General features: G+C 41.0%; 1 protein-coding gene across 1 annotated transcript in view; it reads left to right on the top strand.

The window, feature by feature from the left end:
• Positions 1-7,511: 7,511 nt before the first annotated feature.
• Positions 7,512-18,605, top strand: part of ACOX2 (acyl-CoA oxidase 2) — a 35,662-nt gene continuing 24,568 nt past the window's right edge. The window contains exons 1-4 of the mRNA XM_070738131.1: positions 7,512-7,592; positions 11,668-11,844; positions 14,222-14,384; positions 15,192-15,343. Of these exons, the coding sequence (XP_070594232.1) occupies positions 11,685-11,844; positions 14,222-14,384; positions 15,192-15,343 (475 nt within the window). The 5' untranslated portion in view covers positions 7,512-7,592; positions 11,668-11,684. The remainder of the gene's footprint in view (positions 7,593-11,667; positions 11,845-14,221; positions 14,385-15,191; positions 15,344-18,605) is intronic.

Genomic DNA, 18,605 nt, shown 5'->3' with positions numbered 1-18,605 from the left:
GCATACATACGAGTCTTCAGAGAGGGGCGGCATACAAATCTAATAAATTATTATTATTATTATTATTATTATTATTATCTATGTGTATGTCTCAAAAAAGCAAGTGACCAAATCTGCAAAAATCGGATTTGTGAGGGAAACAGCAAAGAATTCTAGGGAGAAAGTCAAAGAACAACTCCAGATGTAGGGTCTTCTGAATTTTGCACAAATATAAACTAAGATTCTTTTAAAAAAATATATATATATAATAAAATTGAAGATTATTTATAGATTATAGCTACGTGAAGTTTACTCCTCCCAGGTGCCCTTCTCTGTTTTTAAAATCCTAAATATGCTGACTATACAGATATTTGCTTGTTCTGCCGGCTTCTAGTACAAGCCTCCAATGCAAAGGAAATTGGTTCAAAACAGACACACAAACGCAGTAGAAGTCCAGTAAATGGTTTTTATCTCAATAAAAGAGAAGCAAAACTCCCTTTTAGAATTCAAAGGGATTTCTTGTATAAACAAGGCAGTAATGGATTACAGTCCGATAACAAGGCAAGCGAGAAACCAGTACTGTGAAGTTCGGCACAAATACTGTTTGTTCCAGAGGTGGCAAAAACTTACAAGGATTTCTTTTCTCAAACTCCGTGACTCCCAGCAACTACAATCAAATAATCTCCATGCTGCTCAGCCCGCACGCTGCCAATTTAACAGCTGCTATAATTATGTGAGCCCCACCCAACCACAGGTGGATTCTCTATCGCCTGTAATATTTCTTCAATTGTCCTCTTCTATACATAACTCTACGCATGCGTGGGTCCAAAAATTCCTCATCCGAATCTACCGAAGATAATGGAGATTGACTTCCTGGGCTGTCTGCCAAGCCCCCCTCTTCCAAGTCACCCCCACCTTCTTCTTCTTCCGAGGAAACTTCACTACAATAAAACAGGCCTATGACATGCTGATGGTTCCCCTGCATCCACCTCCACATTCCTTGGGGCAGGAGCTGGGCTAGAGCCAACCACAACATTTACTATAATGCAAACTGTTTTAGATGGATTTTAAAATATATGATAACAGGAAGGCAAAAAGGTGAGTTGCCAACCCCTTTTCAGCTCTGTTTTCTGGAGGTGGAGTCAAGAATAGGCCACATGTCTTTCCAAAGGAGGACCACTCATTCTTAGACTACTTCTAAAGACTTCGTTAAATCTTCGTAAAATTCTTCGTTATTCATTTATTATTCATCTAGACTTAAACCGAAGATAAACATAACCAAAAGCCACAATCGTACTTTTTTTCTTAGTTTCACAATTTATATTTACAGATTATGGTCAGCTTTTCTGGTAGGGTAAACCCTCTGAGATGCAGAAGATCACCAGGGAAGGACCAGCCAAAATAATGCATAACACATATTATCTATATGTATCGTCTAGAACTCATAAATGACTTGATTGTAACCACAGATTTTGGGGTGGGGGGAAGCTTATTAATAAAGAGCAGTTGTATATTTTGTGGAGTCTATATTCTGTGAATTAAAGCAGGCAACAACCAAATAAACTTAATTTTACTGTTTAAAATTAATAAAGTTGACGGATTTGTGATTTTCTTTTTTTAAAAGTTACACCCTCGGAGGTATTAAGAGGAACAAGTTTGCTTTCTCGTGCCTTCCATGTTAGTTGGGGGAAAGATCAAAGGCAACATGAGAAAATATTATTTTACTGAAAGAGTAGTAGATCCTTGGAACAAACTTCCAGCAGACGTGGTTGGTAAATCCACAGTAATTTAAACATGCCTGGGATAAACATATATCCATTGTAAGATAAAATACAGGAAATAGTATAAGGGCAGATTAGATGGACCATGAGGTCTTTTTCTGCCGTCAGTTTTCTATGTTTCTATGTTTCTACTTTTGAGACACATGGACATGTGCTGGGGCTGCAACTTCATGCCAAGAAATCTGAAAAGCTGATGGTAGTAGGATATAAAGATTGGAGCAGCATTTATCAAATGGGATTATAGGGAATTGAGCGCCAGAGAGAAGAAAACAAGCAGAACATACTAACAAGAAGAAATAATTGGACTTTCAAGTAGCCACAGCAGAGATGCAGGCTTGAAGTCAGCTGAAACCTCACAGACGTGATGTGGCAGAGTTAGGCAAGGATTTTGATTGGATAGTGCAATGAAGCTGTTTAAAACAACACACAGCACTATGTCAAAATGTTGCTGTGTTTTTTCCCCTTCTTTTCCAGGGCATTTCCGGCCTAGTGCCTCAAGGCCTTGAAACTCAGTGGTTGCTTAACTACTGATTTAACTGTCCAGTGTGCCCTGAGATTTGCTGGCTTTAGATTTTGCCCCTCTTACCTAACCTGAAGCTATTCTCTGTGTATATAAAACAGCCTTTACATTGAGTGGATGGGTTCATGCATGATTTTCTTACATATACATTGTTCCCTCGATTTTCGCGGGGGATGCATTCCGAGACCGCCCGCGAAAGTCGAATTTACGCGAAGTAGAGATGCGGAAGTAAATACACCATTTTTGGCTATGGACAGTATCACAAGCCTTCCCTTAACACTTTAAAGCCCTAAATTACCATTTCCCATTCCCTTAATGTTGTGATTCCGTCTGAGGCTCCTCAGGGAACAGCTGAACCTCTGCCGGCTCCATGCTCAGAGGGGGAGGATGAGGAACAGGAGGAGGAGGAGGAGGCCCAGGCAGACGGGGAGGAGGAATATCAGGCCGAGGGAGGGGGAGAACAGCCTGAGTCCCCCGGGGTGGAGCTCTCCCCAGCAAGCAGCCTGGAGTCCTTGGATGAAAATGCACAAGCCATCATCGATCTCAGGCAGAGAAGAGCAGCACAACGAAGGGGACAATTAGCCAGGTATTTCCAGCCCTAAATAGGCAACAGCTGGGTTTGGGTGTGGTTCTCCCCAGAAAGGCTGAAAAGGCAGACCCACCCTTCCTGTATTGTGGAGTATTATCTTTGGAGTCCTGGGACCTGGGTGTGATCTTTGGCGTTTCTGACTCTGGCTTGTGGCCCTGAAGGCTGAAACCTTGGGGGGAAAGACGTGGGTCTTATTCTCTACAGTGGTGTGTGTGCCAGCAAGAAGTCTGCTGTATTGTCTGGCCGTCATGACTCTGCTGTGAAGCCTCATAGCCTGTCTGTTGGGAAGAACAGGTTTTTCTCTGTGTTTGTTTTTCCAACTATAAAGTGCCTTTGCTTTTACCAGCGTGTCTGGCTGCTTTTTTCAGTTGGTGTTGAAGTCTGGGGGCACCCAGACAGAACACTTAACTACAATTTACTCACCATTATTACTGGTATTCACCATTGAATAAGACACTTAGTAATCCTGATATTTATAAACATAATTATTTATTAACAATAATTATTTTTTTTGTTATTTATTTGCAAAAATTATTAGTTTGGCAATGATGTATGATGTCATCGGGTGGGGAAAACCGTGGTATAGAAAAAAACCCCGCAAAGTATTTTTTAATTATTTTTTTTTTAAAAAACCATGGTATAGGCTATTTGCGAAGTTTGAACCCGCGAAAATCGAGCTACAATTAGCCAGGTTATTTATTCAGCAAATACTCTGCAAACACAATGGATAAATGTCTAACTTGCTAGACATATCGTATCTGGACTACTAAAAATAAGGATTTTAAAAGACAATGAAAGCTGCTGTCTCATGACCCTTTGAATGAATCACATTGAGCCATAATATGGCCTTTGATTTTTAGCATAGCATAATGTTAAAGTCAAGCATCCAAGACCATTTGCAGTGTACAGGGGACAAAAGCACAATACTCTTTAAATAACTGGAAGCAAGCATGTTGAATTGGCTAGCTAACTAGATGGCATGCATATTAGGCTATTAGATCCTGTCTTAATAAATTCAGTATGTAAGCAGGAGTGCTTAGAAATATGATACAGATGCACCAACATTCCCGCTGTCGTGGGTAGTTTAGCATTTTGGAAATGTTTGGGGGAAGGAAGTAACATGAACTTAGCATTCTTCAGAGCAACCTCAATGAACTTAAGATGTGTGATGACTCCAACTTTTCCCCAAAACTCCCACCATTCACTGCAAGTCCAGGAGCCAATCTTTAAATACCAGGGGTAGGTCCCTCCCAGTTTGGATCAGTTTGCCTGAACCGGTAGCAACCTGCTGGTGACGTCACCATGATGTCACCAAAACGGATTGGTCGGTGTTGGTCCGTGGGTGCTGCCATCTTTTTTTTTAAAAAAAAAAATTCCTTCTGAGCATGCGCAAAAGCCTGGTGCAGTGATGGCAAACCTAAGACACAGGTGCCACAGGTGGCTGGTGAAGCCATATCTGCTGGCATGCGAGCCATTATCCTCAGCTCAGCTCCAACATGAATGTGTGTGCTGGGCCAGCTGATTTTTGACTCACTCGGAGGCTTTGGGAGGGCATTTTTGGCTTCCGGAGAGTCTCTGATGGGATGGGGGAGGGCATTTTTGCCTCGAGCCTGAGGAGGGCGGAAAACAGGCCTACTGGGCCCACCAAAGTATGGGAAATGGGCTGTTTCAGGCCTCCGGAGGACCTCCAGGTGGGTGGGGGAGGCCATTTTTGCCATCCCAGGCATTGAATTATGGGTGTGGGCACTTGTGTATGTTTAAAAGGACATGCACATGAACTTTTGGCACCTGAGGGGAAAAAAGGTTCACCATCACTGGCCTAGTGCATGAAGACGCCATCTTTTTTCAGCTTTGGTTTTATTATTATTATTATTATTCATTATTATTCATTATTATTCATTATTGTGCATGCGCACACAATATGTGAGTGCCCCCATGAGGCACACGGCACGTGAGGGAGAGAACCAGCAGTGAGGTATGTTGGAACCCACCCCTACTAAAAAATAAAAAATTGGTGTAGATACATGGCGGACCACATTCACTATGAAATTATGGAAATCAGACTACATAATTATAATGAAGAGAAATTAGCAGCAACAATGAGGCGGTGGGAGAAGGTTAAAAATTATATATTAACAATATCAGTAAGCGATGCAAATGTAAGAAATAAAATTCAATCACTTTATAATGAATGAACAATGTAACCCAGAGATGAAGCAAATGAAGGATACAAAATTGAATCTTCCTTGGTGAAGGGAATTTTTCTTTTTCTTTCTGGTGATGGCACATTTATGCCTTATGTTTTGTTTTTTGTAAAAAAATTAAAAAATCAATAAAATTATATATATATATTTTTTTAAAAAGGAACCCACCCCTACTAAACATGCATCACCAATAGTTCTTGGCCAGACTGGGGTTCCTAGTTATTGCTATTGGTACGTTCCGTGCGCAGCTCCAGGTGACCAGCGGGGGCGCAAGTCCAAGTAAAATTTTGCTTCTGTGCATGCGTAGGAAGCAAAATCTCATGGGGGGATGCATGTGCAAAAGAGATTTTGGTGGGTATACTGCTATCATGTCGCCCTGGCCCTTCTTTTCACTAGACTATCCATGCCCAGTTCCTGTCTTACTTTCTATTCCCCTTATCATGATTTATAGCGTAGTGTTATATGTAGAGCCAGCCAATGAGACTTGGGCAATATACCCTGATCAAAGTACACCATGGAATAATGTCATATCATTTATCCTATTCTCAGTCAGCCTTGAAGAAGTATTTCACAAAGCAGATTGGGCAAACTACAGAATAAAAATCTATTGCACATATTTTAACAACAGATGATGTTGTTCTTGTCAAACAAGACCCAGAAGAGCTATAAAGGCACATACAAGAGCTGCACAAAGCAGGAGAACCCTTTGGCTTAAAATTACACCTGACAAAGAGCCAGGTTATGTTTAATAAACTCACTAAAGAAAGAAAAAAATATCTGGAAAAGAATAGGATTTGCCTTCTCTGTGTCCCATCAGCCAGACAGTGTCAGCTGGTGGTGCCGTGGGGGAGGGCCTTCTCTGGGGCGACTCCGGCTCTCTGGACCCAGCTGCCCCTGGAGATCTGTGTTGCCCCCATCTTACTGGCCTTCCGGAAGGCTCTGAATACCTGGCTTTGCCGGCACGCCTGGGGTGGCTGCTGATAAGCTTTATACCATCCAGCCATTAAGGATATCAATGATTTCTTAGTGGAGTTGGGCAGCCTTAAGTAAGTAATAAGTGAAATAAAGAAAGAAAGAAATAAATAAATAAATAAAAATAAATAAAAATTGAACAGAGCATACAAACTATCGTACAATATCCTTATTTTCACACACTAGCAAAGTAATGCTTAGGATCTCCCAAGTCCTACATGGAAAAAGTAAATTACTGACATTCAAATTGGTTATAGAAAAGGCCAAGATAATGAGACATTACTGATAAGCATCAAGTATTACTTGGAACATAAAAAGAGAGAAGAAATTGTGTTTTTTGGAGAAAATCTATGTGGTCACTAGGAATCAAAAATGACTTGATGGAACATAATCATCAATACACCCTGTCTCTCAAATTGTAAATCTGTAGAGTGCTGTTTGAAAGAATCAATTCTGTGGGAACTGTTCATTTTGCTTTTAATGTGTAGATTCTTTCTTGCTAAATCTCTCAGTATACTTGCTTCAGAGGCCATAATACTTCAAAGCAGTTATGCTAATCAGTTTTATTTTCCAGCAATGGGAGTTATCGGCATATCAATGTGTGAGAAGATCTTAATCATGCTTTGTTGAATAAATCACAATTAGCTCATTGTCACTGAGATACAAAGCCATAATGATTTTTAAAATGGGCAGGGTCACACACACACACACACCCCAAAAAACCCAAAATCACACATTATTTATAATTACTTAAAGTTTGCCTCTATAGTGACTCTGTAACTTTTCATTTCAATCCTTTCTATGTAAGGCTCCCATGAGGTACTTCAGCAACAGAGTGATCAATGCCTGGAATGCACTACCTGACCTTGTGGGGGGGTTTTCCCCAAACCCCAAAAACTTTAACCTTAGACTAGCTACAGTCGAGCTCACCCCATTCCTAAGAGGTCTGTAAGGGGTATTTACTAGCTTGCCTACCGTCCCTGTCCTAATGTCCTATTGTCCAAATTTACCTATACCTACCTACTTTTGTTTATGTTTATACAATACCTATTATCTTGCACACGTTTTTACTGATTGATTGAATGAATGAATGAATTAATTAATAAATAAAACTACCCAGTCCTCCCTTCCGTCCTAGCTTCTAAATCTCGCCTGCCTTTGGGGGGCGGGGGAGGGACCTGCTTCGATTTCCCAACCAACTTACTGTAATTTGCATTCTCTCCAGAAGGAGGCAGTAGCGACTCCGCCGGAGAGAGAGAGAGAGAAGCGGGGGGATCATAGAGACAGGACCGAGAAGAGAAGGAAGTCTCAAAGGGTTACTGCTAATGCGGTGGTGTTTCTCAACCTTGGCAACTTTAAATCATGTGGACTTCAACTCCTAGAGTGGAGGTCTCTGATTTTTGCCAGCTACGGAATTCTGGGAGTTGAAGTCCACATGACCTAAAGTTGCCAAGGCTGAGACAAGCCGCGACTAGTTGCAAGAAATTCCATAACCGAGCGAGGGCAACGCGCTGGGATTTCTTTTTTTGGGTGGGAAAGCCCGCAAGGTAAGTCGGGTCCGGGCATTCAAGCCAAGCCAAACGGGATGGGTCTATTGTCGCCGTTCATGGATCGAAAGGCATTGAACTGGATTTCTGTCCTTCTTTCCTGAACGTTTCTGCGAGGGATACTTGACTTTCCAAGTTTACTCCTCTTTTTTTCTGATATTTCTGGTGGGCTGCCTAAGGTTTTGAAAGATTAGGATGAGTTTGGAATTGAGTTTTTTCTCGAAGAGATGAAAACGGATCTGCTTCTGCGGAGCTGTCAGTTCGCTGGCCGGAGTTTGACCGACACAAGGTTGCCAACATTTTGCAATGCGTAAAAGCTGCAAAGAAGGCTTTCCGACTTCAAGGGGGGGGGGGGGAATGCTACCAGGGTTGCGATTCGAGGCACACTTCTCTGATAATTTGTATCTTCTGAGATTTAACTTCCGAATAAGAAGTCTGTGCTGAGAAAACGCAATGTTGTTGGGTTTTTTGTGTAAGGCCAGTTACTTTGATGGAGTTTATTTAGAGAAAACTCCTGTAAGTTTTAATTCTATACATGTTTGACAAATAAAATGAATGAATGAAGGAAGGAAGGAAGGAAGGAAGGAAGGAAGGAAGGAAGGAAGGATAGTCAGGATAAAATAAAGCAAATAAAAATTAAATTAAAAGCATCTATCTTTCCATGGCTCTTTGCACCACTTGTAGCTTTTATATAGATTGTGAGGTTAGTGTCCATGTTTCACTGGCATATGTTAGAGCAGGAGGTGATATACAATAGACTTTATTTTTCTTCTTTCACCTTGAACATTTGTCTTTCTTGTAGTGATCTATTAACATGTCATGTATAGCACAGTGTAAAGGTTAACTTGTGTAGTGCAATGCTTGTTAGTGGTCAGGTGGCTGAAAAAAGTAACCAAAAAAGTAAAAACCATTTAAAGATGGTAGATTTTTCAGTTGCTACTCTTCACAATACTGTCTTTCTAATAGTCTTTTATAGGAAATAATATTTTCCACTTGGATGTCACAGAAAGCATGAGCTGAAGTGTTTTTCTAAAATTATATAGGTCACCAGATAGTATTGTGAGGGGGGGGGAATGCCAATGTGTAATTATTTAAAGATTCCTAAAGGCAAAGAATAAGTCAGCTTGATTAATAATGATTTGTTAAATAATCCACATAATGATTATTTGTTAAACAAATCCACATAGAATGCTAAGCCAAAATAGGAAGTTCTTAATAGCTGGACATATAGAATAGAATATAATTTTATTGGCCAAGTGTGATTGGACACACAAGGAATTTGTCTTAGTGCATATGCTCTCAGCGTACATAAAAGAAAAGGATACATTTGTCAAGAATCATGTGGTACAACACTTAACGATTGTCATAGGGGTCAAATAAGCAATGAAGAAACAATCAATATTAATAAAAATCTTAGGATACAAGCAACAAGTTACAGTCATACAGTCCTAAGTGGGAGGAAAAGGATGATAGGAATGATGAGAAAAACTACTAAAAATAGAAGTGCATATTTAGTAAAAAGTCTGACAGTGTTGAGGGAATTATTTGTTTAGTAATGGCATTCAGGGGAAAAACTGTTCTTGTGTCTAGTTGTCTTGGTATGCAGTGCTCTGTAGCGACGTTTTAGGGTAGGAGTTGAAACAGTTTGTGTCCAGGATGCGAGGGATCAGTAAATATTTTATCCACCCTCTTTTTGCCTCGTGCAGTATACAGGTCCTCAATGGAAGGCAGGTTGGAGGTTGGAAGCAATTGTTTTTTCTGCAGTTCTATATATAGAAGACTAAGCCAAAACCATATTTGATCTGGTCTGTTATGCTGCATTTAGTCTGGTCTACAGATTTTGGTTAAATCAAAAATCATTTGCAGGTGGCAAGGTATCAATATTTCCCATACACAAAATAGTAGAACATCTGAAAACCTTCAGATGACAGTTTTTGGAGGCAACATATAAAATGGAAGAAATTGCAATGGAGTAAGCAGTCACACAATGGGAAATAAAAGATGGCTTGCTTTGATGCTTTGTTCAAGGACTATGCAAATCACTCAGTTTTGCAAACTGAGTATAGCCCCCACTCCCCACCTGTTGGTTGAACCATTGAGGTGGTTGTGTCTTGTCCAATTCAGCTCCTCCTCATATCACCTAAAGCAGGGGTCTCAAAGATTGGCGACTTTAAGACTTGTGGACTTCAACTCTCAGAGATCCTCAGCCAGCTTTGAAGTCCACAAATCTTAAAGTTGCCATGGTTGGAGACCCATGATCTAAAGCTTACAACCTTTTCAGCAGCTTCACCTGAGAGGAACTTCCCTCTGAGCAGAGGTTTGCTCAGAAATCATGGAAACAACCCTAAAATTGTGGGTCAAACCTTCAAGAGTTTTGGCTTTGTGAAATCTTCAGGTAGCAGATTTCCCCAAACTTTAGACTGTCTACCGTCGACCTCACCCCTTTCCTAAGAGATCTGTAAGGGGTGTGCATAAGTGCAACATTGTGCCTACCATCCCTGTCTTACTATCATATTGTTCTCATTTATCTGTACTTACTTTGCTTATGTTTATGTTTATGCCTATACCCGCTATCTTGTACATGTTTGACAAACAAATAAATAAAATAAAAATAAAATAAATAAAATGCTTTGGTGGCTTCACAAAGGATCTCACCAAAGTATTTGTACAGACGGAGCTACAAAAGTACAGTAATACATCATCTTACAAACCTAATTGGTTCCAGAAGTAGGTTCGTAAGGCAAAATGTTCATAAGACGAAACATTGTTTCCCATAGGAAACAATGTAAAAGCGATTAATCCGTGCAAAAAAAATATCCCAAAATGGTGCTCCACTGGGCGCCGCCGCCCGGCTGTCACCTTTTAAAACAGCCGGGGGGCTTCTCGGCGTTCTCCCGAACCCGAACCTGAACTTTTCAGGTTCGGGTTCGGGAGGCCGCCGAGAAGCGCCGCCGCCCAGCTGTTACCTTCTGAAACAGCCGGGGGGCTTCTCGGTGTTCTCCCAAACACCGAACCCAGAAGTTCAGGTTCGGGTTTGGATTCCAGAGGCCGCCGAGAAGCGCCCGGCTGTTTCAGAGGGTTACAGCCGGGTGGTGCCGCTCGGCAGAGCACCATTTTTGCGATCGGCGGCGGCATTTTCAGCCAATCTGGAGGCTAGAAAGGAGGTGGGGAATCCCAATAGGGAATTCCATAGGGGGAGCTTTGACGTCAGGAAGACCCTCTGAAACAGCTGAGCACTTCTCAGCGGCCTCCGGAACCCGAACCTGAACTTCCGGGTTCGGCGTTCGGGAGAACACCGAGAAGCCCCCCGGCTGTTTCAGAAGGTGACAACTGGGCGGCGGGCCAGCGGCGCTTCTCGGCGGCCTCCCGAATCCGAAAAGTTCGGGTTCAGGAGAACGCCGAGAAGCCCTCGGCTGTTTTAAAAGGTGACAGCCAGGCGGCGGTGCTCAGCGGAGGGCCATTTTGCGATCTGCGGTGGGTTCGTAAGCCGAAAAAAGTTCATAAGAAGAGGCAAAAATTTTCCGAACCCCGGGTTCGTATCACAAGGAGTTCGTATCACGAGGGGTTTGTATCATGAGGTACCACTGTATATAGATCTTTGCATAAAAATTATCAGACCCTTTAACACCTTCATATGTTCATGGCATAAACTTGGTGGCAAGTGTTCTTGAGCTATCTGCAGTTTCCTGCAAGGTTAGGAAACAATTCTAAATGTGAGATCACTGAATTCTTGACCATTTAAAAATTATTTATTTACAGCATATAAAAATGTCATGGGTGATTTGGCAACTGTGTCTCCCCACACTGCTAACAGAACATAACAATGCCACTGGTAATCACAATGAGCAAGCACATTCCTGGAAGTTAAGTAGAATATATCAAGTCAAATAGACTTTTGCATTGATAACACAATCTGGAGAATGAGAATGCAAGAACAGTATAGATAAAATTGTTTTGACACTCTCCTAAACCCATTTCTAAGAAAGCATCCGTTCTATACTCAAATTGTTGGTTAGTTACATATTTTTATGAGATCTCAGAATCTAAAATAATTACTTTTGGATGTTTTTCACAGGTTCTAAAGTATTCAAAATGGAAGCAAAGAAAGCAAATATATTTTCTCCAAATTCTCCAAGAGAAAATGTGAACCCTGATCTTGACATTGAACGAAAAAATATTTCTTTCTCCATTGAGCATCTTACTAATATACTGGACGGCGGAGCACAGAACACCAAGCTCCGGAGAGAAGTTGGTTAGTAGATAATTCAAAAGAACTCATGACAAATTGTTATTATTTTTAAAATTAGACTCCCTACAGTTTTGTGTCTTTCTGTATCCTATGTCTTTACTTCTCTCTATCCTGTGGATATTTTCTATCATTGCATTACTGCATAAGTTTGTTTGTATGAATGTTTGTTTTAAGACTGGAGTTATCTTTTTAATTGTAAACAGCCAAAAGAAATAGCAAACATTAAAACAAAGCTAACTGCTTTCTTTGTAGTCAATTTATTCTGAACTTAGTTTATGAAATTGTCAATCTTCAAAGAGGAAAAAGTAAGTCTCAAGGAGGAAAACATACACAAAAAAAGTATGCATCTAGGATGTCAGAGCAACAAAGAATTGAGGCCTTTGTACTATGGTGCTGGAGAAGACACCTGCAAGCCAACAAAGAATGAGGTGGCTGGATGCAGTCATTGAAGCAGTAGGCGTTAGCTTAAATGGACTCTGGGAGATAGTAGAGGACAGGGAGGTCTAGAGCAGTGGCTCTCAACCTTTCTAATGCTGCAACCCCTTAATACAATTCCTCATGTTGTGGTGACCCCCAACCATAAGTCTAGCGCCAATTCTCCCAACAGAGCTTTAAGCTGATTGGCTGGAAAGTCAGAAAGACATCCCCGCTGTGAATGCTTTAAAGCCCTACATGGCATTAGATCAGAATACCTCCAGAACCGCCTTCTACCGCACAAATCCCAGCGGCCGATAAAGTCCCACAGAGTTGGCCTTCTCCGGGTCCCGTCGACCAAACAATGTCGTTCGGCGGGCCCCAGGGGAAGAGCCTTCTCTGTGGCGGTCCTGGCCCTCTGGAATCAACTCCCCTGGAGATTAGAATGGCCCCCACCCTCTTTGTCTTTCGCAAATTACTCAAGACCCACCTATGTCGCCACCCCAAGTCTTCGGAGATGGGCGGCATACAAATCTAATAAATTATTATTGTTGTTGTTGTTGTTTTTATTATTATTATTATTGATTGGTCAGATTAAAAATATGTTCCAAGAGACCAGAATAAAAGCTTTAATTCTTTCCCCATGGTCTTAGTCAACCTCTGTGAAACAGTCGTTCGACACCCCGCCCCCAAAGAGGTCCCTGACCCCCAGGTTGAGAACTACTGGCCTAGAGGAACATTGTTGGACATGACTTCACAACTAATAACAACAACAGGATTCAGATAGAAACAGAGATTTGATTAGATTTGAGGGAAGAATTTTTATGTTCTGAAACGTTTGTCCTTCTTAGACAAAGGCTGAAGAACAGATCATATGACACTTAAATGTCACACCTAAATTAATTAAGGGCCTTTTTAATTATGTAGTCAGCTGATGAAAAGTCCTGAAAACTTGTGTAACCTTTTGTAGCCCAGTATTTGACTTGGCTCTCATATATCATTGTGAAACTATGGTAATTTATTTTTAGTGAGCCAGGTTACTGTAATAACTTTGTAATTTATTCTTTAGTAAGCCACTGCAACTATTGTTGCACATCACTCAATTTTTTTTTTTAAAAAAATCATCTTTAGAGAATTGTGTATGTTGAAGTTTGAGCTCTAGCCTTGGCAACTTTAAGATTTGTGGAGAATTCTGGGAGTTGAAGTCCACAAGTCTTACAGTTGTCAAGGTTGGAGTCCCCTGTATCTCTCTCTCCCTTCCTCCCCCTTCTCTCTCTCTCTCTCTTCCTCTCTTTAACTCCCCCTTTCTTTCTTTCTTTCTTTCTTTCTTTCTTTCTTTCTTTCTTTCTTTCTTTCTCTCTCTCTCTCTCTCTCTCCCTGTCTCTTTAACTCCCCCATCTATCTGTCTCTCTCTGCCTCTGTCTCTCTCTCTGTCTGCCTCTCTCTGTCTCTCTCTTTCTCTGTTTCTCTGTCTACTTCTCTCTCTATGTCTCCCTCTCTCTGATTGGCCCAAGATCTCCTTGTTAGCTTCAGCCTCAGACAGGACTAGAACTCAAGATCTCCAACTTTCTACCCTTGATGCCTCAACCATTACACCCAACAGGATCTCATTAAAATCAAAGCCACTATATCATATTTTTAGCTATAGCTAAATAAGTCCTAAATAAACCTGATCAAATTGTACGTTACATAATTTTGTCATTTCTTTGCCATTATATTGGAGTTTTATTCCCATTCAAAAGTTCTTATTGATCAACATATAAGCATTATCTGTAGAGGCATTTGTTTTTTAAGTAGCAGCTAAACTTTCCCCCAGTTTAAAATTGCAGAAACAACCAGAAATTCCTATAGTCATTTGCAATGCTCCTGGGAATCCTTCATGGCAGAATCTGAGCAGATAACTGAAGATGTTGACATGCTCTTCCCATTTCATCATATGTTAAAAGAATGCTTATATATTCAACAGAGGCTGTGCTCGAGGCTGATCCAGAATTTAGCCAAGAGAACCGGTATTTCCAGAACCAAAATGAAAGATATGAAAGTGCAATCAAAAAATCTGTTTACCTCACGCAAAAAATGGCTAAAATGGGATGGATTGCAGATAGCCTGGAACAGAACTACTGCTTTAAGTAATTTTAATTTGGTAGTATATTTTTTCTAAATCAGAAACACATTGTATTCCATAACAGATTTGGAGAAGTGCAATTGCAACCACATGTTACAAGCCACGTGACCTACTGAAAGCAGTAGAGCTTACATGGGATTGCAATGTAAAATGAATTGTATTACTGGAAGCAATTAGGAATTAATTTTGCTTTCTGCTCTAAGTATTTTCTTGTAGGCTGTGTGCAAAGATAATGAGAAGCAGATGCAGCTTTCGAAAAGGTTTAGCAAGATTTATCAATTGGTTTGGGTTATGATTTTTTTGAAAGGCGAAAACAACATCTAGAAATACTGTAGATCTCACTTATGGAAGCTAAACAAAGTTGCTCCACTGAAATTTTAAACATCTAGCCCTCTCACTGTCTACTCACAGATACTGTAGGTTCCTACGAGCTTGGATTGGTTCTATAGAACTGTTAGTAATTTGACAGCCTGAATTGCTGGAACTAGCAGTGACACAAGTCTGCCACGCCCCCAAGCTGGTTCTCTCAGTGTCGCCATCTTGTTTTTTGCTTCTGTGCATGCGCAGCAGTGACACAAGTCTCCCACGCCCCCAAGCTGGTTCTCTCAGTGTCGCCATCTTGTTTTTTGCTTCTGTGCATGCGCAGCTTTGTTTTAGTACTGTTCATGCGCCCACGTCTGCTCGGCACATCCCTGAACAAGCCAGTAGTAGGAAAATCCGGAAACACTCCTGTGTCTACTAATGAATTGTCTCTTGAATACATGTTTGTGAGTCATTATCAGGGGACATAATGGCATCTGTGTTTTTGCAGGTATCTTATTGACGATTTGGCGTTTAACATACACATAGTCTTTATGAAGAGCATTTTGGCTTTAGGCACCGATGAACAGATCAACAAATGGATTCCTTTAGCGAAAAAGATTTTCATCATAGGGACCTATGCCCAAACTGAATTGGGACATGGTAAGCACCCTTAGCTGGCATTGTGATCCAGATCTCTAATTTTATAAACTCTAAGCCAAATATTCATTTTCATTATTTGATATGAACTCAATTGCAACACACCCACCCACACACCCTTCACTCAAGCTGCAAGAAGCTGGATTTTTTAAATTCCCAGTAGGACTTTTATTGGGTCCTACTGAATAGCAAGAGAGAGGAGAAATGGCTCCCTTCTGTGGCGTCTTAAGCTCTTGTTTTCACATACACAATGAGGTTGGATTAAGAGGATGACCTAAATGCAAATCAAGTGCTCTAATACCCAAGTTGTTTACTGAAATTTTGTAGAGGAGGCTCTAAGCATAGCGCTTAGTGATTCTGAAATGGAAAGTAGCAATGCCAAAGAAATAATTTTATCAGGTTTGCACAATGGTGGCAACTTTAAACTACGTGAAGGTTTGTAGAGATTCTCAATCACCCAAGTCATAGTGGTCCCATCTTTGGGATAACCATGACTTGGATAACTGAGAATCTCTATCGACTTTTAGCTGTACATATTTGGAATGAACACCCTTTGAATGGTGTGGAAACAGGAATGGATTTCCAGAGGAAAAAATGCAGACTACAGGAACCAGGAGCAATACTCAGCTGATACTGAGGACACCGTCACAGAGATAAACCTCCAAGTCATAGTTCTCTCTAAGCTGAGCAGTGAGCAATTGCTCACTTAAAAATCATCATCAACTCAGAGTTTTCCAAACCTGCCCAGAAGCCGAGAGGGAAAGAGTGAGAGGGAAGGAGAGAGAGAGGAAGAGAGAGAAAGAGATAGAAAAAAGAAAGGAAGGAAAAGAAAAAGAATGGGAGTAAGGAAGAGAGAAAGAAAATCAAAATCTAGTTTGAAACTAGCTCAACTATTTAAGTGGCATTTTGATATTGATAGAGTTGCCCTATTATGAGCTCACTGTTATAGACACACAGTACAGTATTTTATTTTGAAATTCTCTGAGGCAAAACAGGGTGGGTTTTTTATTGATTTGTTTGTTTGTTTGTTTATTTATTTGTTTATTTATTTATTTGTTTATTATTTCTGTGCTGCCCAGTCCCGAAGGGACTGCCGCTCAGACACTATACTTTTCCTCCCACCCCCAAAAAAATTAGAGGGAACACTGCTCCAAGTGCCTCAACAACCCTCTAAAAGGATGCAAATGACCAGCTGTCTGCAAGGAATATAAATCCTTCCATTCCCTGCCATCCAGTCAGAGCCGAAGAAGCTTCTTAGATGAGAAGCAAAATGTCTTCAAAAGAAAAAATAAATAAAGTCTAGTTGCGTACCAAAAAAGCACCTTTAGGTTTAAGATATGTGGACTTCGACCCCAGAATTTCCCTATTGGCAATGTTGGGAGTTGAAATCCACACGTTTTAATGTTATCAAGGTTTTACTGACAGTGTGAAAGATGGACCTGGAGCTGGGATCCATTTCCTTGAGGCTGAGTAAACTTTTAAGAACAATAGCAATAATTTCACCCCACCATCTCTATCACGTTTCCTTCATTCCTGACTTGCAGTAGGCTGTAAAACCAGTTTTTGCCTATTTTCAGCATGCAGCAGTTTCATTTGTCAAGGTAAAACTTTCTCAAGAGGGCCTACTGGTTAGTGCTTGTGATATCGCATTTCTACTACATTATCTTCCCAGCAAAAGTTCTTCTTAATATGACTATTTTTAAATTGGTTATTATTAATGGTTATATTTTTTTATTTGCAAAAGCTCTTACTAACATGAACATTTTTATTGGTTTTCATTTTTTATGATTTTTTCCATTGTTGTAGGCAGGGGTGAAATTCAAAAATTTTCCCTACTGGTTCTGTGGGCATGTTTTGGTGGGCGTGGCAGGGTAAGGATGCTGCAAAATCTCCATTCCCACCCCACTCTGGGGCCAGACAAAGGTGGTATTTGCCAGTTCTCCAAACTACTCAAAATTTCCACTACCGGTTCTCTAGAACCTCTCAAAACCTGCTGAATTTCACCCCTGGGTGTATGGTCATTTTCCTTGTCAAATAGTGTCCCATCATCATCACGCTCTCTACATGGGGCTACCTTTGAAGAGTGTTCGGAAACTTCAGATCGTGCAGAATGCAGCTGCGAGAGCAATCATGGGCTTTCCCAAATATGCCCATGTTACTCCAACACTACGCAGTCTGCATTGGCTGCCGATCAGTTCCCGGTCACAATTCAAAGTGTTGGTCTTTACCTATAAAGCCCTTCATGGCACCGGACCACCTTCTGCCACATGAATCCCAGCGGCCGGTTAGGTCCCACAGAGTTGGTCTTCCCTGGGTCCCGTCGATTAAACAATGTCATCTGGTGGGACCCAGGAGAAGAGCCTTCTCTGTGGCAGCTCCAACCCTCTGGAATCAGCTCCCTCCAGAGATTAGAACTGCCCCCACCCTCCTTGCCTTTTGTAAACTCCTTAAAACCCACCTCTGTCGTCAAGCGTGGGGGGAACTGAGACATCTCCCCTGCCTATGTAGTTTTTGTGCATGATATGACTGGAGTTCCTTGCTTTTTAGATTTTTTAAATGTATTATTGTTATTTTAGATTCCAATTATTAGATTTGTCATTATATATTGTTTTTATCACTGTTGTGAGCCGCCCCAAGTCTGCGGAGAGAGGCAGCATACAAATCTAATAAATAAATTAATAATAATAATCATCATCATCATCATCACCATTCTTCACAATCAGTTGCAATGCAAATTGTGTACAGAAAAATAATTATACAAATAGAATGTAACCCTAACCCTAAAAAAATAAACATTCATAATCTCCAAGTCTTCCACCCCATTGGCCATAAGCACTTGAGAATAACACAACGCTAAAGTAATAAATATTCTTAACCACCATGTACTTCCAGCCAGTTGGCCATAAGCACTTTGAGAACAGGAGTGACATTCATTTTTTTCCTCTATCGGTTCTGTGGGCGTGGCTTGGGGTTGTCATGTGACTGAGTGGGTGTGGCCAACTTGGCATCATTCACAGCGAGGTGGAGCAGCAGCACCCCACCAAGCTTCGCTCACAGAACCTACAGAAAAGTCAGCTGAAGTCTTCTAGCGTTCAACCTACTGCTTTTTGCCTCCTTCCCATGTTTGTTCTGTGTGTATGAGCCCAAAAAAGAAGCGTGAAGGGGAAGGAAGGGGAGGTGCAGGTCAACAGTGTGATTTACCAGTTCTCCGAACTGTGCCTAATCACCGCCACTGGTTCTACAGAACCTGTGTAAACTTGCCAAA

The sequence above is a fragment of the Erythrolamprus reginae genome, chromosome 2 (genome assembly GCF_031021105.1).
Source record: "Erythrolamprus reginae isolate rEryReg1 chromosome 2, rEryReg1.hap1, whole genome shotgun sequence".
NCBI lineage: Eukaryota > Metazoa > Chordata > Lepidosauria > Squamata > Dipsadidae > Erythrolamprus > Erythrolamprus reginae.
The sequence above is the reverse complement of the archived record's forward strand: the minus strand, read 5'-3'. Positions and strand labels throughout refer to the sequence as shown.